This window comes from Cotesia glomerata, linkage group LG9, assembly GCF_020080835.1.
Source record: "Cotesia glomerata isolate CgM1 linkage group LG9, MPM_Cglom_v2.3, whole genome shotgun sequence".
Taxonomy (NCBI): domain Eukaryota; kingdom Metazoa; phylum Arthropoda; class Insecta; order Hymenoptera; family Braconidae; genus Cotesia; species Cotesia glomerata.
Window position 1 is genome coordinate 17,023,466 of NC_058166.1, and position 20,702 is coordinate 17,044,167.

General features: G+C 27.5%; 1 protein-coding gene across 1 annotated transcript; it reads right to left on the reverse strand.

Moving 5' to 3' along the window:
* Positions 1 to 594: 594 nt before the first annotated feature.
* On the reverse strand, positions 595 to 20,076 carry LOC123272095 (proton channel OtopLc-like). The gene is made up of 9 exons (XM_044738731.1): positions 19,154 to 20,076; positions 8,927 to 9,161; positions 8,044 to 8,158; positions 4,719 to 4,935; positions 4,484 to 4,641; positions 4,207 to 4,420; positions 3,909 to 4,065; positions 2,121 to 2,984; positions 595 to 724 (listed from the first exon to the last, which is right to left on the reverse strand). The coding sequence occupies exons 1-8, from the start codon at positions 19,962 to 19,964 to the stop codon at positions 2,147 to 2,149; spliced, it is 2,745 nt and encodes a 914-aa protein (XP_044594666.1). The 5' UTR covers positions 19,965 to 20,076; the 3' UTR covers positions 595 to 724; positions 2,121 to 2,146.
* Between the last annotated feature and the right edge of the window lie 626 nt (positions 20,077 to 20,702).

Consider the following 20,702-nt stretch of genomic DNA (forward strand, 5'->3'; position numbering starts at 1 on the left):
TAACTTACCGTTACTTACGCTAATTGTTACTCGGTTTTATTCAAGTGAGTTTTAATATTTAGCGCAAGTAATGCTGAGTTATATTTAATAATAATAATAATAATACATAACAATAATAGAGCCATGATTAATAAATTCTGTACATAAAACTTAAATTTAATATTGCACATTTAAGGAGGACATAATTAAAATAATTAATAAAAATAAATTGTGCCATTGATATTTAAAATAATAATAATAATAAGTCAACTAGGTTTGTCTAGTTTTGAGCATGTGCAAATTAGGATGCCATGGCACTTTTCTGAAGGTCGGTGTCTTCGGTTCAGTATCTTCGGGAAAAATACTTTCTTCATCAATAATATCTTCAAGAATAAAATCACCGCTGAGACTTATGCCGCGACGGTGATGCAGACAGTGACTGCGATTTGGGTCTTGTAGATAAATCAGTCCTCCAGGGTCACTGGCGATACGACGGTGCCGAGGAAGATGGTGATGGTAATGCCGATAGTGGTGAGATTCCCTCGAACTGGACGGGTAAATCGCGGGATTTGTTTCCAAGTACAGCCAGCTGCCGCTGTCGATGTACGGTTGGATGTAGTGGATTGAGTCGTCGATGAAAAGAGGGTTTGGATCGCAAGCTAGGCCACTGGGCATTCGGTGGGTCGGACATTCCAGTTTTACTTGCTTCCTTTTTTTGTTAGTGCGGTGTTTGCTTGACTGAGGTCTGCAATTTTTAAAATTATTTTATATTACTCTACTTAAAAATTTCATATTGGTAAAAAATGTCAATAATTAAGAAATGACGTTGTATTTTGTCTACTGATGATATTTTTAACGATATAAGCTCATCCTGATGTTACGCTCATCGAGACCTTTCATTTGAATACCCACATGGATTTTTCATATATTTTTTATATTTATATATATTACATATATGTATATATGAAAAATATATGAAAATGCATGTGGATACTCAAATGAAAGCTCTTGATGAGTGTAAGATAATGATGAGCTTATATCTAAAAAATGTCAATAATTAAGAAATTACTTTGTATTTTGTCTACTGATGATATTTTTAATGGTATAAGCTCATCATGATGTTACGCTCATCGAGACCTTTCATTTGAATACCCACATCAATTTTTCATATATTTTTATATTTATATATATTGTATATATGTAAATATGACAAATATATCAAAAATGCATGTGGATACTCAAATGAAAGCTCTTGATGAGTGTAAGATAATGATGAGCTTATATCTAAAAAATGTCAATAATTAAGAAATTACTTTGTATTTTGTCTACTGATGATATTTTTAATGGTATAAGATCATCATGATGTTACGCTCATCGAGACCTTTCATTTGAATACCCACATCTATTTTTCATATATTTTATATATATGATATATTTGTAAAATATATGACATATATGAAAAAATCCATGTGGTATTCAAATGAAAGGTCTCAATGAGCTTAACATCAGGATGAGCTTATAACTAAAAAAATGTCAATAATTACGAAATGACGTTGTATTTTGTTTACTGATGATATTTTCAGCGACATAAGCTCACCCTCGATTACGCTCATCGAGACCTTTCATTTGAATACCCACATGGATTTTTCATATATTTTTTATATTTATATATATTACATATATGTATATATGAAAAATATATGAAAATGCATGTGGGTACTCAAATGAAAGGTCTCGATGAGCGTAACATCAGGATGAGATTATATCTTAAAAAATATCAATAATTAAGAAATGACGTTGTATTTTGTCCACTGATGATATTTTTAACGATATAAGCTCACTCTGACATTACACTCGTCGAGACCTTTCATTTGAGTACCAACACGAATTTTTTCATATATTTTATATATATGATATTTCTTATATTTGTGAAATATATGAAATATATGAAAAATTGATGTGGGTATTCAAATGAAAGGTCTCGATGAGCGTAACATCAGGATGAGCTTATATCTTAAAAAATGTCAATGATTAAGAAATGACGTTGTATTTTATCCACTGGCGATATTTTTAACGATATAAGCTCATCCTGGAATTATATTGTAATAATGTAAATTTTTCCTAGATTTATTAGACTGTACCTAGAACGTTGCGACGAGACGTGCCGTCAGTTGAGTGGTAACTCTCCTCTGGGAGTTCTGTAGCACTTATTCCAGATCTCCAACAACAAAACACAGCTGTGGAATCTGTAGAACACCAGCAAGGGTACACAAATCCTAGAAATAATTCCCCAGGCCAGAACGCCGAAGAACCTGAGCTGGATCTCTTGCGAGACCCAATTCTGAGTGACCACCGTGTCAAAGGCCCAGAGCACTGCATTGCTGAACAGCAAAAAGGTGATGACTTGACGGGCGGGCTTGGTCATCATTTGGTACCGAGTGATGCAAGATCTCTTTGACGCCTCGGCTATCAGCGTGCTCTGAGCAAAACACTGGACCAGCTGGAGCACTGACGCTGTCAGCAGCATGATATGTCGGCCGCGACTGTCTGTCTCATGCTCTCCGTCGACAGTTGCCAAGAAACAGGCACAGACCACCGCGGTAAATATGGAATAAAGTTGTACACCGAAGATCGCTATGTTTGACAAAATGTTGTCCAGCGAGGCAGGTGCTCGCGAGACTATCGACATTTGTCTTACTTGAACTAGACCACTGGCTGTCATCACTCCGCTCAGTGACAAAATTCCTATCAGCGTTCCGCTTGTGAGCCAAGACAGCGTCGCAGGTGGAAAGTTTTCGTCTTCACGTACTACCAGAAAGATTAAAATCACTACTATTCCAGCTGTCATACTTAAGATCCCGAGAAAGAGACCTTTACTTGCTCCGTCGCAGCCTACCCGCGTGTGACTTGTCAAGTCTTTCACGCTGTGGAATTTTTGCTTGTGGGAGAAACGATTTCTTCCTACGTTTTGACCCATCACAAACGTTACTGCTGCTGCTATTAAACTGAAATATAGAATTAAAGTTTTAATTGTAAATAAATAAAATTTTGTTTTTTTCAATAATGATTTTTGTTCAATTGTACTGTATTCTCTTAACTATTGATATTTTTAAAGATATAAGATCATCCTGATGTTACACTCATCAAGACCTTTCATTTGAATACCCACATCAATTTTTCATATATTTTTTATATTTATATATATTGTATATATGTAAATATGACAAATATATCAAAAATGCATGTGGATACTCAAATGAAAGCTCTGGATGAGTGTAAGATAATGATGAACTTATATCTAAAAAAATGTCAATAATTAAGAAATTACTTTGTATTTTGTCTACTGATGATATTTTGAATGGTATAAGCTCATCATGATGTTACGCTCATCGAGACCTTTCATTTGAGTACCCACATGCATTTTTGATATATTTTTCATATATACATACATATATATAAATATATAAATATATATATATATATATATATATATATATATATATATATATATATATATATATATATAAAATATATGAAAAATTGATGTGGGTACTTAAATGAAAGGTCTCGATGAGTGTAATGGTAGGATGAGCTTATATCTTTAAAAATGTCAATAGTTCACAAGATATAAGGTCATTTTTTATTTATGTATCTAGAGAGAGAGCATTTTTGAATGCAGCCTAAATATTTATCATAATGAATTGTCGGCGAGAATTATATGAAACCTTATATGTCAAGACCTTAGCAATGACACTAAATTTCATTTAAAAACGATTTTATCATATGACTCTCCTGGAGATAAAATTTATCTTACCCTCTTAATAATATAGATTATAAGAAACTTAGCCGAAATTTTTAATTTTCTCATTTATTAAATTAGAACTAAAAGATATTTTTTTTTCAACATAAAATGAAATTAATTAACTTACCTAAATTGTACAATAAAAGGGTAAAGAAACGACATGCTTGATGTCCATAATTGGCCTAACGTGTTGGTGTTTAAGCACTCTTGAAGAGTAACTACCTGTGCAATTTTTTCATCTGATATTGGTTGGTATTTTCCAACGACATATTCTGAAGAATGTCCTGAAAGTATATTTTTTTTTTTTTTATAAATTAATATTGCAAAAATTAAATTGATGTACTGAATTTAAAAAATACTAAAGTACTAAATACTATTAATACTAAATTTTAAAAACAATTATAAGCAAATTAAATGAAACTTACCAAAAATATCGCGAGTATGTCTAGTAAGTGATCCAGAAAGACCTTTTAGACTCAGAGAAGACGTCTGATCCTGTCCTCTTTGTGCTAAGTGTACAAAGTACGTCCACTCTAACGCAGAATCCCAAATAACAAGACGTGCCCAAACAGCGATATTCGTAGCAGCTAAATGAATGAAACCGAATCTCGCTGCTAATCCAAAGCGTTCTACCAACACCTAGCGCAAAAATGATTAATAACTAATATTTAATAACTATTTTTTTTTAAAACGTAAGCGTACCTGTGAGTTAACAAAAAGAAAGTGCATTTGTAAAAAAGTAAACATCCCATGGAGAGCTGGGTGAACGAAAACTATATCATTAAGACACTCAGCTCCTTGCATCAATGAATGCATCGCCATTTCCAACCCATTGAAGACCAGCGTCGCCAGACCGAATACTGGAGAATTGTAATTAAGTAACAAATTAGTTATGAAAATTATTTAAAAATAAGAGCAGTTTTTTCTTTGTTCTTACGTAAAGCTCCGACACGGATGTAGAAACTTGTTGGAGCGGTGCGAGACCGTGAAATGTGAGCTTGTTTTAGGGAACCAAATCTCGTGAGCGAGGTCCCGCCGAGCTCGATGTCATCTCTGCTACCTGACAGACTTCCACAGCTGTCGACCAGCACCCAAAGGTAAATACTTATTATTACGATTATACTTCCAACGTAGAGATACATCAGAAACACACTCTGGAACAAAATAGAAAAATTTTTTTAAAATTGCACTGTACTTTTTTAACTATTGACGTTTTTTAAGATATAAGCTCATCCTAATGTTACATTCATCAAGAGCTTTCATTTGAATACCCACATGCATTTTTGATATATACATATATGTAATATATATAAATATATAAAATATATGAAAAATTGATGTGGGTACTCAAATGAAAGGTCTTGATGAGTGTAACATTGGGGTGAGCTTATATCTTTAAAAATGTCAATATTTCACAAGATATTTGTTAAATTGCACTGTACTTTCTTAACTATTGACCTTTTTAAAGATATAAGCTTATCCTAATGTTACACTCATCTAGAGCTTTCATTTGAGTACCCACATGCACTTTTGATATATTTTTCATACATAAATATATGTAATATATATATAAATATAAAATTTATGAAAAATTGATGTGGGTACTCAAATGAAAGGTCTCGATGAGTGTAACATCGGGGTGAGCTTAGATCGTTAAAAATGTCATTAGTTGACAAGATACAATGTCATTTCTTTACTATTGACGTTTTTAAAGATATAAGCTCATCCCGATGTAACACTCATCAAAAGCTTTCATTTGAGTACCCACATGCATTTTTGATATATTTTTCATATATACATATACGTAAATATATATAAATATATAAAATATATGAAAAATTGATGAAGGTACTCAAATGAAAGGTCTTGATAAGTGTAATGTCGGAGTGAGCTTATATCTTTAAAAATGTCAATATTTCACAAGATATTTGTTAAATTGCACTGTACTTTCTTAACAATTGACCTTTTTAAAGATATAAGCTCATTCTGATGTTACACTCATCAAGAGCTTTCATTTGAGTACCCACATGCACTTTTGATATATTTTTCATACATACATATATATAATATATTTAAATATATAAAATATATGAAAAATGGATGTGGGTACTTAAATGAAAGGTCTCGATGAGTGTAACATCGGGGTGAGCTTAGATTGTTAAAACTGTCATTAGTTGACAAGATACAATATAATTTCTTAACTATTGACGTTTTTAAAGATATAAGCTCATCCTGATATTACGCTCATCGAGACCTTTCATTTAAGTATCCACATGGCAATTTTTATATATTTTATATATATGGTATTTGTGAAATATATAAATATATGAAATATATGAAAAGTTGATGTTGATACTTGAATGAAAGCTCTCGATGAGTGTAACATCAGGATGAGTTTATATCTTTGAAAATGTCAATAGTTCACAAGATACAATGTCATTTTTTAATTATTATACAAAAGTACAATTGATTTGTCATAAAAATTTAAAAAATTGTCAAAAGTCTGCTGATTTTAGTGTTATAAATTTAAAATTAGTTTCATTTTCATTTTTTAGTTTCAGTCTTGGAAGAAATTATCCTGATTCATGGAATTTATTAAGACGTAGCATTCTTGATGTTGGTTAACCATCAAGGTCTAGGTCAAGCAATAAGTGTAATTACACGTTGTGGATTGCGATTACTTTCTACTCTCCTGTAAAACTTAAATTAGATCTCACATCAGTAATTTTAAATGAATCTTGTAATTTTTTATTATTTTACTAACCACAAGGTTAGTTCAGAAAATTTCAAGTATGTGGACAATTCTCTAAAAATAAATAAAAAAGATTTGTTTTGAATAATATATGCATAGACATACATTTTGCATTGAAGAAATATTTTTTTTACTAAAAAAATTATTAAAAATTTTGATTTTTATGATACTAAAATTAGCAGAATGTTTTTTTAATCAATAAAAGTTATAAGTAAAAAAATTGCATTTAAAATTTTTCAAATTTTCTGCATGTCTATTTTTTAATTCCATTTTTTCTTTGAATAATTTATTGATAAAAATTATAAGTAAAAAAATATTTTTTAAAAATCTTCAAATTATCTACACGTTTAAATTTTTTCTTTTAATTTTTTTTTAATAAAAAAATTTTCCCATGTCAGCTTATTTAATTTTCATGTCAGTTTTTTATTGTTATCGATGAAATAGAAATTGACAGACACTTGACAATTTTTTTATTTTTGCTTAACTATAAACTAGGTCTAGAAAATTATTTTTAAAAAATTGTATTTATAATTTTTTAGAGCTGCTAAGATAGAATTTTTGAAATAATTTATTAGTGAATTAATTTTTAAAAATAATTAGATGTCTTTTGATTTCAATATGATTAATGAAAATTAAGTTAGCCGATATTTAATAATTTATTTTATTGAAAAAATTATTAAAAAAAATTTTCATTTGTAAAAAACTTGATAAACTATAATTGCAATTTAAAAAAAATCTTTTTTAGTTCTATATATTTTAATAAATAAAAAAATAAAATTATATATTATTATTATGGCCATATTAAAGCAAATTTTAAGGGAGTTGGGAAAGAACGGATAGGGAAAAAGCGGGGGACCTACTCAGTGGGAATTTTTCCGTAATTGAAAAAATAACCAGACAGCCCAGACTGGGAATCGAACCCAGATCTCTCGGTTACGCGCCAAGGGCTCTACCAGTTAAGCTATCCGAGACAAGTACTGACTACTTTATTCAGTCACGTATATATTATAAATTTTTTTTCTATAATTAATAATGAATATTGAACTTGAAAAATAATCCGGTGATAAGTGAATGTTAGATCGAATAAAGTTGCACACTTTCTCTCAATTACTAAAAAAAAAATAAAAGGATATTAATAATACATCGTTAACCGGAAACCGATAGTGATAGTTTGATAATCTGAAGATATAAACTTCTAAAGATAATCACGGAGCAGACTTCCGGTTTAACAGTTGTTATAAAAATAAAAATAACAATCCTTACTATCTACACTATATAATAAACCTATAATACAATAATACAAAAGAATAGAACAGTAAATCAAGTTTTGATAGTACAAACAGTAAGTACATATAAGACAAGCGCCTTTATTGTACAACGATTTCACTTCGCAAATACAAGCGAATTAGAAATCTTACGTCGCGATCGAGTGATTAGATACCGAGCACGAGTTCGTCAGGACATGTGCCTTGATTCGCGTTAACTATGTGCTGAAAATTACGAGGCTTACCTGGAGGGTTAATAGTTGAACAGGAGTATCCATTACTTCTGCTAGGCACAGTGCCATCATCAGGACTATTATCAGCTCTCCGTAGACGTTTGACAGGACAATCCATAGTTGGGAGCTAGAAGAAATATAATTTAGATTAAATATTTTTGTTATTATTTTAAATCTAGCAGATATACATTAATTTTTTATAATAAAAACAAAATGAATATTTAATTAATAATTATTAATTTTAAAAAATTATTAAATTTTCTTTTTTTTAATATTATTCTAAAAATTAATTAATGTCTGCTAGATTCAGGATTTTTTTTTGTTTAGATAACTACAAAAAATTATAATGATTTAATATGATGATAAAATTAGCCAAAGTTCAACAATTTTTGCTTTTTTTAAACAATTAAATTACCAGTAAAAAAATTTGTTTTAAAAAATTATTCTTAAAAAATTGCATTTTTAATTTATTAAAATTTCTACAAGTCCATTTTTTTAATAATATTTTTTTGCCATAATTTATTTATTAAAAAAAAATAAAAAAAATTGTTAAGTGACAGCTAAATTTAGTGTCATAAATTAATTTTTTAAAAATAATTTTTTTAAACAAATCTTTTTGTTAAATAAAATTAACAAATTTTCAAATCACAGCTTTAATGTCATAATTAAATAATAGCTTATATAAATTAAAATTTAAAACAATAAATAATGTATATTCATTTTTATGATACTAAAATTAGCCGACATTAAAAAATTTTTGATTTTTTTTTATTAATTAAATTACAAGTAAAAGAATACTTAAAAAAAATTGCACGTAAAATATTTTAAATATTTTACATGTGAAATTTTTTCTTTTAATTATTTTGTAATATTTTTTTTTAATAAAAAAACTTACTAAGGCTCTGGTTGGTCTAAAAGATCGTCAGGAGATCTCGCGCGTGCGAGAATCCTAGAAACGAGAGATCGGGGTGGTGCCGTCGTGGAAGTTGGTTTAGCACTTTGATTAGTATCTGCTGGTTCACTAGGGCCAGCTTTATCACTGCGGTTGTTTCCTGGATTGCCCTCTGCTGTGCCGCCTGTTGTGCTTCCAGTTTCATTCAAGCTATCACGGTCATGCGGTTCATTGTTTGCTGTAATAATTATTATTTTATTTTATATTTTAAGTTATAAAATAACTGAAGAAGAAATAAGAACAAGCTGTAAAAAATAGTTTAGAATATTTTTAATCTAAAAATAATAAAGAATATTTATCAAGAATAATTATTGAATGTTAAAAATAGCGAAGTGTAATTAAAATAAAATTCTAGATGCATAAAAATTAAAAATTAAAATCAAAAAGAAGAAATTAGAAGAAATTGAGAAAAATGTTGAATACAATGAATTATTTTTAGCATAAGTTTGAAGATCAATATTAAAAATAAAAAATAATGAAGTATATATAAAGAAAACATAAAAATGCAAAAGAAGAAATAAAAAAAGACCATTCGGCAGTCGAAATGGAAGTAGATTTCATACACTGATAGAAGGATTTGTTTATAGTTAAAAATATTTGTTAATATTTAAAAAATCATTTATTAGAGACGACTTTTTAGTCCTTAACAAATATTTCTTAGTATTTAAAAAGATTTATTAATATTTAATAAATGAATATCTGATTTATTAAATACAAACAAATCATTTTAAATACTAAGAAATATTTGTTTGATACTAAAAAATGGTCTCTAATAAATGATTTGTTAACTATTAACAAATATTTTTTTAATACAAATAAATCCTTCTATCAGTGTAATAAGTGTAAAAATCCAAAAATTACTGCGATCGGAAACGACCGCGGCTTGTCACCACGATAGCGTCGCCAATTTACAATGAATTTTTATCAAACTCAACATACTTATTCTACAGATAGACACCGAGGTCAAGTTCGAAGATGAGCTTAATCGGTCAAGTAATTTAGAAATGCCATGATTTTTCAAACTTAACATACTTCATTGACAATTATGATATTTCTATGAAATCTATTAAAAATTTCATAATTGGCATAGCGGAATAGGACATAATTTTGAGACTACACATATGATATAGTACTCAAATTGAAGCTTATTTAAAGAGCTTTCAGATGTATTTTACAGAATTTCAATAAGTTATCCCATTCAAAAGTTATTCGAGTAAGAAAGTGAAGAAATATGAATTTTTATGATTTTGAAAATTTTGAAATCATGGCATTTCTAAATTACTTGACCGATTAAGCTCATCTTCGAACTTGACTTCAGTATCTATCTGTAGAATAAGTATGTTGAGTTTGGTAAAGATCCATTGTAAATTGACGACGCTATCGTGGTGACAAGCCGCGTTATATCGTATATATATATACATACATACATATATAAACTTTTGAACCATATGTATTTTCTGACTCAGCTCGTCGAGTTAAGTCGGAATATAGCAAAATTTTTCAAAAGTTTTGTCATGAGGACCATTGCAATAGTTAGATTTCTATGAAATCTACTAAAAATTGAACAAAATGTTAAATACAACTAATGATTTTTAGCAAAAGTTTGAAGATCAATATTTAAAATTAAAAATATCGAGGTATAATAAGAACATAAAAAGTAAGCCATTCGGCTCCGCCCGAGGTGGAAGGTAGATTTCAATTTTTTGTAACTTCGATAAAATAACTAATAATTGTCAAAAAGTTAACGTTGTATACGTCAAATTAGAAGTAATTTTGTAAGCTTTTACATGAATTTATCAAAAATCAGCTATCTTTTTGCTATTAAAAGTTATACATAAATAAACTCACCGGAAACGTAATTTTTACTATTTTGATCATTTTGAAGAGCTACTATTTCTAAACTAAACGAAGGATTTCACTCATTTTAATGCTCATGCAAGCTAATTGTGTAAAGAATTTGCATACTAAATTTCATTAGGATCTGTTGAGAATTCTCAACAGAATAACATTCATAAGTCGGTTGCACTACACATTGCCTGAAAATGGTTCAATAGAACTCTTAACTTTGATAAAATAACTAAAAATGGTCAAAATGTCAATGTTATATACGTCAAATTAAAGGTAATTTCATGAGCTTTCACATGAATTTGTCACAAATTAGGTATCTCTTTTCAATCAAAAGTTATACATCAATGAAGTCACCGAAAACGTGATTTTCACTATTTTGATAATTTTAAAGAGCTGCCATTTCTAAACTTATTGATGGATTTCACTCATCTTCGAACTCATCCAAGGTTATTATCTATAGAATATGTGTAACAAATTTCATCTAGATCCGTCAAGAACTGTAGACACAATCGCGGCAACATCTTGCGTTATATTACATATATATATATACATGCATATATAAATTTTTTAACTAACGTTATTTTTGAGCTTTATTCGACTAGTTAAGAGATATTACGACAAAATTCCGAGTAAATTCCAACATGAGGACCACAAAAGATTGATTTCTATGAAATCTACCTAAAAATAAAAATGGAAAAGAAGAAATAAAAAATTGAAAAAAATATTAAATACAATGAATTATTTTTAACAAAAGTTAAAAGATCAATATTGAAAATCAAAAATAGTGAAATATATATAAAGAAAATATAAAAATAAAAATGCAAAAGAAGAAATGATACAAAATGTTGAATGATTTTTAACAAAAGTTGGAAGATTAATATTGAGAGTCAAAAATAGTGAGGTATAATGAAAATATAAGAATTAAAGTAAATAAAAAAGGAAAAGAAGAAATAATAAAAGATTGAAAAAAATTTTAAACCCAATGAATAATTTTTAGTAAACATTAAAAGATTAATATTGAAAATTGGTTATAGCGAGATATAATGAAAATATAAAAATGAAAAAGAAAAAATTGAACAATGTTAAATACAATTACTGATTTTTACTAAAAGTTGGAAGATTAATATTGAAAATTAAAATAGCGAGGTATAATAAAAATATAAGAATGCTAAAGAAGAAATTGTAAGCAATTGAAAAAATGTTAAATACAATGAACAATTTTTAGCTAAGTTGGAAGATCAATATTAAAAATTAAAAGTAGTGTTGTATGATGAAAAAATAAGAATTGAAATAAATAAAAATGAAAAAGAAGAAATAATAAAAAATTAATATCCAGGTTTAAAAATACAAGTAATAAAAATAGAATTTATAAATAAAATGAAGAATAAAAATAATAGCAGACAATAGAACGAAAGGAAAAGCTTGAAGGCGTATATATAAAATTAAAAAGGAATAAAGATCCGATCCATGAAGTAAAATCAACGTTCCTATTATTATTTACTACTTAACAACTATCAAGTCAAAGTAAAAGAAGTAAGTTGTATTGTTAAACAACTTTCTTCAATCTCAATTCACACATCCATGAACGATTCGTCTCGATAATTGCATATATTTTATCAATATTACATTTGAATACCTCCTTCATTTATCACACCTTATTTAATAAAAATATCAGTAATTTGCATACTTGTTATTTCGTTTGTGATAAATTTTCTAGAAACTAATCGACAGTTTTAAGAGAAGAATTTAATTGTTTGAATACTAATATACAGTAATTAGTAATTAAACATTCGTTTTGATTATTAATATTTATTGTTTTCTTCATTGAATATTTTAAATATGAAGATCAAGTATTAAAAAACTCATTAGACTTGATAAATGTATAAAATAAAATAATAACAACACAGAGTGGAGTACGCGCTCGTGAATCCGTTAAATTGATGCACTGAATATAATAAGCAGGTATGAGTGTACATTACACGAGTGCTGTCATGCGGTAGCTATTTTTCTCTTGGAAACATTTACAACAAGTGTAAATATTTAAAAAAGAATAGTATTAAATGTACCTATAAGAATTGCTGTCGAAAGACAAAGATGAATTCAGAGTAAGACAATGATTGATATGCGAAACTAAGAAAGTATTTGACTGAAGAATTTGAACTCAAGTCATAATCAATCAAAGAGCGCTGTTCTATGCGAGAAATTTAACGCACCGTCACAGAATAATTAATTATGCTAATAATTAACATGCAATCCGCCATACATTCAAATTGAGGAAAGAAAGCATGTTTAACTTAACATATCCGACGTTATTGGATGTAATGCGTTACATGGCTCTATTTAAACTGATTAATGCTCATATGTGCTGAGATAAGAAGTGTTTAGATTTATTTCCGAGAAGTTTTTATTTAATGAAAGTAAAAATAATCAAGTAAGAAATAAATCAAGATTTTGCTGTTAGCGGATTAATATTTTTACTAGCAACATTGCAGTCACTATGGGACTGCCGGGACTTGTGAAATATAAATAAATAAAATTTTGGTTTATTAAATAATGACTTTTGTTTAATTGCACTATACTTTCGTAAATATTGACGTTTTTAAAGATATAAAGTCATCCTGATCCTACACTCATCAAGAGCTTTCATTTGAGTACCCACATGCATTTTTGATATATTTTTCATACATACATATATGTAATATATATAAATATATAAAATATATGAAAAATTGATGTGGGTACTTAAATAAAAGGTCTCGATGAGTGTAACCCAGGATTAGCTTATATCGTAGAAAATATCATCAGTCGACAAAATACGACGTCATTTCTTAACTATTGACGTTTTTAAAGATATAAGCTCATCCCGATGTTACTTTCATCAAGAGCTTTCATTTGAGTACCTACATGCATTTTCATAAATTTTTTATATATACATATCGCGTGACTAATGCAAAAAGGGCGCATAATTTTTTTTTATCACCAATCGACTAGTTGACATATTCTTCGTCGAAAAATCAAGCGTTGATTTCCTAAAGCTAAAAGGGCGTATGTCTCTAATTATGCGCCCTTTTAGCTTTAGGAATTTCAAAATTTTATGACCTAAAGCTAAAAGGGCTTATAAATTTTTTTTTCTAAATAATTCATTAAAGTGCTCATTTTTAGCCTAAAAATAAAAAAAAAAAAAAAACGGTAGATTCACACGAAAGAGGCGTATTCTAACTCAACATACACTCTTTTAAAATTACAATTAAAAATATTTTTAAAAAATTGCAAAATATGCGTGATTGTATTAATTTATTTTTTATTTGAAAATTATTTCAATCCCATTAGTTTTCGATTAATTTAACTATCCATTGCTTGTATAAAAATAGTTAAAAATTATTATTTTTTCAATATTGTTTAAGTACTTAAAAACAGCCGATCCCCTTTTTTTCTCGCGTCGCACTCACTGCAAGAAACGGTACTATCCTCGGTGCGTTCATGATTATAAAGCTATTAAAATTTTATGTTTTTCTTTTAAACAAATGAGAATTTTGAAAAAAACACCCTGCTATACGAAATAGATAGGTAAAAATTCTATTACGTAGCAGAGCGTTTTTTTCAAAATTCTTTTTTGTCTAAAAGATAAATATAAAGCTGCATATCATCCCGGATTATACTGAGTAAAAAAAAAATTTCAGATAGTAGTTAGTATAATCTAGATTACAATGAGTATAATCCAGATATCACGCAGTATAATCTGGATTTTTCTAGCTACTATCTGAAATTTTTTTTCGCCACAGATAATACTGAGTATAATCTGGGATGATACCCAGTGTCATCTTGTTCTTTCCGTGTAGGGATCGGCTGTTAAAAAAATTTTTTTTTATTCATAAAACTTTTTTATTTTATGTCTTGTGAAGCTATTTATCAAAATTTTTTATAAAAACTTAAATTTTTTTTATGTGCCCTTTTAGCTTTAGGCACTACTTTTCTAAAAGCTAAAAGGGCGCATGTCTTGAGTTACGCCCTTTTAGCTTTAGTATACTCGAATTTTTTTTTTTTACAGATCTTTGTGTTTCAAGTGATTTCAAGAAGAATGACAAAAAAAAATTTTTTAATACGCCCTTTTAGCATGGATCCCTACTAACCTGTAGCTATGCGCCCTTTTTGCATTAGTCACGCGATATATATAATATATATAAATATATAAAAAATTGATGTGGGTAAAAACCCATTTTATCATATAAATACGGTGGCCACAAAATTTTGCTTATTCTCTTAATAATATAGATTATTTATTGCTTTTTAATAATTTATTGCATTTGGAATTAATTTTAATTTTAAGTCGTTCTGGATCTTTATCTTAGGCGATGAAAAAAATTCTTTCAGGTTTTTTTAATGTTTCTTTACTTATAGATTAATATTAATCATATATATTAATCATAATATTAATATGAGTAGGTTTTTTTTCAGCCATAATTTAAAATTAAATCATTTTTAAACTGTAAAATAATTTTAGAATACTAGGAAATTATTATTTTCCGACAATTATTATTTTTATTGATATAAACAATTTTTAATTATTTTTATTATTTTTATTCATATAAAAAATTGTTAATTATTTTTATTTTTTATTTTAGGGTATAAATACTAAAGAAGAAATAAGAACAAGTTGTAAAAAAGAATTTAGAATATTTTTAATTTAAAAATAGTGAAGAATATTTATCAATAATAATTATTGAAAGTTGAAAATAGCGAGATATAATTAAAATAAAATTATAGAAATATAAAAATTAAAAATTAAAATAAAAAAGAAGAAATAGTAAAAAATTTTATTAATAATGAATAATTTTTCTTTCAGGTTTTTTTAATGTTTCACTGCTTATATATTAATAAGTGGTATTTTTTTTCAGTCATAATTTAAAAGTAAGTAATTTTTAAACTGTCAAACAATTTTATTCAGGAGATATTAAGTGTGTTATTTTAGTGCCGATAAATCAAAATTAATAAAAATTCATGATAGATAAAAAAAATTTTATATTAAAAATAATTGATTAAAATTTAGTCTGGTTAAAATATTTCTTCTAAAGAAATATTAAAGTTTTTTTTAACTCAAGTAATTTATTTATAATAAAATTAGTTTAAAAAAAATTAAAGAAGAAATAGAGAATCTAATTAAATTTATTTTAATTATAAAACACTCACTTATTTTGTTAATTATTTTTTTAAATAGAAAAAAACCACACGAAATTATTAATAAAAAACTACGATGTGTTTATTTGAGTGTCTAAAACCAGACTGAGGAGCATTGAAGTCTCCAGATTTTCAATAGTCTCAACTATTTCTTCCATAAACCACCAACATAACCGGCTTATCAGGAAACGACAAGTCCATTAAGAAACTAGTACTCATTTATTTAAATAAAAACCCAATATAAATTACCATATGAATATTTAAATGAAACTAAATATATATTTCAGGAGCAGAACTGATTGTGAAAGGAACACGTGCCAATTGAAAAGCAGATTGGATTCTAACTGTAATTGCAGAAGCGTTTAAAATCCACCTAAGTCATGATTGGACCATTATCATCATCCGGGCTTCTGTCTAACGACACTGAATCGCTTAATACGTAACGGCAGATGTCGTAACGGAATAATATTTACAGAAAATCAGGACTCTGGTGAATAATTCAATTATTCACTCCGCACACTGATAAAAGGATTTATTAACTATTAATAATTTAATTTATTTGAAGACAATTATTGAATTTATTAAATTTTAATAAATATTTTTTAACATTCAATAAATATTGTATATTTATTTGGGAAGAAAGTACATTTATTAATAGTTAATAAGTATTTATTAATTATTAACAAATATTTATTAACAGTTAATAAATATTTTGGTGAGTGAATTTGTTTCGCTTGCAATATCATATAATATCAAGATTGCTTATAGACAAAAATCATCTTTATAAATTATTTGCATTAATTATACTACATTATAATAACGTTTACTGTAAAATACCAAATTATATCACAGCTCATAATTATCTTTTATATTTTTAAATATTAAAAAGGTTAATTTATTTAGTGAATTTAATTATAATTAAATAATAATTATTATCATGTATTCCAGCTATGGGGTTATAAAAAGTCTCAAAAGAAAATTGCTATTTTTGCTTTTTATTTTAAATAAATATTTGTTAACAGTTAATAAATTGTATTTAATAAATTACTTATTAACTGTTAATAAATATTGGTTAACTGTTAAAAAATATTTATTAACATTTAATAAATCGTATTTAATAAATAATTTATTAACTGTTAATAAATATTTATTAAATTCTATTATGTTAAAAAATCATTTATTAACAGTTAATAAAGCTTATTAAATATAAATAAATCCTTGAGTGCAGAGATTCGGATCTAATTGATTTTGTGGAATATTCTTCATTAATTTATTATTCAATCAGGATAACTTTAATTTAAACTGTGATAAGAAGAAGAAAGTACTTGTTTACCGCACAACCCGAGATTTAAAGCGATTTAGGTCAACCGCTTCTCTTTTTATTATCTTCCGATAAAAATTTATAAATAGAACCGGACTTTCCCTAATTTCAAATTAAATTTGATGTTTAAAATTCTTTTTATTGTCCTTTAAAAATAAAAAAAATACTGCTTATAATTACAGTTGATAAAAAGTGTTTGTAAATAATCCAAAATAGCTCAAATATTTAATAATTTGATCTAAAAATTTAATTTAAAATCATTCTGTATTATTATTCACTCTACTTCATTTAATTTCCATGAAGAAACAATTTATTTTAATAACAGAGAAGTTAAAGTAAATTCTTATGATAATGTTTTATACGAAAAAAAATTCCTAAAAAATTGAAGAAGGTCATGGTATGAAATTCCGAGTTTATTTCTTCACCAAGTACGTTCTAAAATTGTTTCTTTTAATTTTTTAATTTACAAAATGTTTTTTAATTCCCGAAAATCATATCAATTACTGGATTTTTTGTTTTATATTTTTTAATAATCAAAAAAAAAATTTCTTTTAAATAGTCTTGTAAACGTAGGCGCGAGTTTTTTTACAGTGAAACTGTTTTTGTTCAGATTTTAATAACAGAAAAGCTAAATAAAATTCTTATGATCATTGTTTATACAAAAAGAAATTCTTAAAAAAATTGAAGAAGGTCATGGTATGAAATTCCGAGTTTATTTCTTCTCTAATGTAAATAAAAAACACGTCATTGTTTACTTCAAATTTTTTCAAGTCCTAATAAATAAATTTTACAAATTTCACAAAAAAGTAAAACATTTCGACGGTCTAATTAGCAATTTGTCTAATTCCTTATTTTTTAGAGGGTGATTTTTTAACATTTTGATGTAGAAATAATCCAATTATCAATTATTTGAATGATTCAAACCTAAATATTATATCTCTATTAGATATTAATGATATTAAATGGTTTTTTAAGTGATAATAAATTTTGAACTAACTGTTTTTTTTTTATACAAATAGAAAATTCTTTAAAATGTAGTTAGACAATTTGCTAATTAGAATGTCGATTTTGTTTCTTTTAATTTTTAAATTTAGAACAAAATTTGTCCAAAATTCCCAAGATTAAGTTGTTTGAAACATTTTAATTACGGACAAGAACTCAAATATTAATAAAAATAAATAATAAAAATGTTTTTTAATTTCTTAATTACTTAATTGTTTTTTTTTTTAATTTTATATCTTCTTGTAAAGAAAAAAAAATTTTTTTTTTATTAATAGTCTTATAAACGTGAGCTTGGCGCGATATTCTACAGTGAAACTGTTTTTGTTCGGATTTTAATTTAATTTTGATTTTAAAATATTATTTAACTTAAAAATATTTTGTCCACAGATTTTTTATCCATGGATATTTTTATCCCGCGGATTTTTTGTCTTAAAGATATTTTCTCCGCGGATATAGAGTCCAGTTACCGATTTTTTTAATAACAAAAAAGCTAAATAAAATTCTTATAACCATTTTTTATCCAAAAAAAACCTCTAAAAAATTGAAGAAGGTCATGGTTTAAAATTCCGAGTTTTCTTCTCAAGTGCAAATAACCACTTACATTCCAGTCTGTAATAAATATTCATAGCAAAAAATCTCCTAGGAATATTAAAATGGCAAACAATCAAAGTTTGCGTCAGAGTTTTGTTTATGCACGCCTTGATTTTTCTACCGGTACTTACATATCTCCGACTACAGTAGCACTAAGTACCGTAATACGTGTAGAGTTTAAATAGTAAATTTAAAATATAAATTTTTATTCCAGATTCCATTGCAATTCTTACCGTTATCATAATTGTCTTTAGGAATATATTTCGGCAGTTTATCACCGTAGATATCATCGATTTCTTGGTGGGAATCAAGAGTTTCTTTATCCATAGTAATCTCTTTAATTATTTCTTCTTCATCAATCTCACTGATAACCCTCCACTTGGGTCTGCGATTGATCTCTTTCTTCACAATATGACTGTCTTTATCATCTTCAGACTTGTATCTTCCGTCAATGGAGTCAACGGCAGTAGAAATGTCTTCCCGCATTGAAATATCTTCAACCTCTTCTAGCTCTTCTTCCAGCATAAACTCGCGCTTTTCATTGGGATTTATGTAAGCCCTACCATAAGGCCCAACAACTCCAATTACGCCTCGAGGGACAGAAATTCCCGGAGCTGCCCAAGGGTCCGGTTTTTCCTCCATTAATATTTCTTCAGCGACTCCTGACTCAAGCCACTTGTGAAGTTCTAGCTGCTTGCTCAGTATTTCTTCTCTTACCTTTTCTTCTTTGGTCAAATTAACGTCAAGCTTTGACGGCTTGTTAACAACACTGTACAGCGGCTCTAAGTCTTTAATTTCTTCTTCACTTTTCACAATTACAGCACTTATCGCTATTTCTAAGCACTTGTTGTTGTTGTTATTTTTATAAATAGGATTTCGATGGTCAAGAACTGTGTAAACAGGATCACGCGTTGCTGTTCTAATCCATCTTGGCCGGTTATTTTTTTCTTCACTCGCTTCTGATTCACAAGACTCGGTCAATCCAGATGATGACTTGTCTTTACCGCTGACAACTACCGGAATGCCCGCTAATTCCGCTACCATTGTCCAAGATGTTAACTTTGGATAAATTGTGCCAAAGGAAGTCACGTACAAGTTAAATTTACAGTAGGAATTTTTTGTTACGTGAGTACTCAATTCTTTTGCTATTTTAATAGGCTTGTTATTAATTTTAGAAGACTGTTTTAATTGAAGAAAAATCTTTTAGGGAAAATTTTTGACAAGAAATATTTCCGCGATCAAACGTCTTGCCTTCTTGGGCAATCACTAGAGAAACTGGTCTCAATATTCCGGAAACAATACAAGGAACAAAACAAGGGAGTAGTGGGAGCCGATCAAATGGATCTAGCTCGATCGTGACCCGTGTGCGTAAACAAAACTTTCCAAACAATTAACATTCGAGGCGGATTCAAATACTAAAATTTTTTAAGATTATTACCAAGGTGTAAAGAAAAATAGGTAATTTTAATTATAATTATTAGGGACGAAATTTTAAATAATTTTTTGCCGCAGTTTTGAAATATTTATGGGTTTTTTGATATTAGGGCAGAAATATTGGTTCTATAAAAAATTTTTGAAATAAAATTTGTTTAATATTTAATTTTAGAAGAAAAATGTTTCTTATGCATGTTTCACATGCATTTTTGATATATTTTTCATATATAATATATATTTTAAAGATATAAGCTCACCCCGATGTTACACTTATCAAGAGCTTTCGTTTGAGTACCCACATGCATTTTTCATATATTTTTCATATATACATACATATAAATATATGAA

Bases quoted from the DNA above. Each gene is read 5' to 3' on its own strand.
- LOC123272095 (XM_044738731.1), bottom strand. From the start codon at position 19,964: ATGGTAGCGGAATTAGCGGGCATTCCGGTAGTTGTCAGCGGTAAAGAC. The intron at 9,162-19,153 runs GTAAGAATTGCA...TAATTATTACAG, and splicing joins TAAAGACAATTATGATAACG to CAAACAATGAACCGCATGAC. The intron at 2,985-3,908 runs GTAAGTTAATTA...TCTATATTTCAG, and splicing joins CCTTTTATTGTACAATTTAG to TTTAATAGCAGCAGCAGTAA.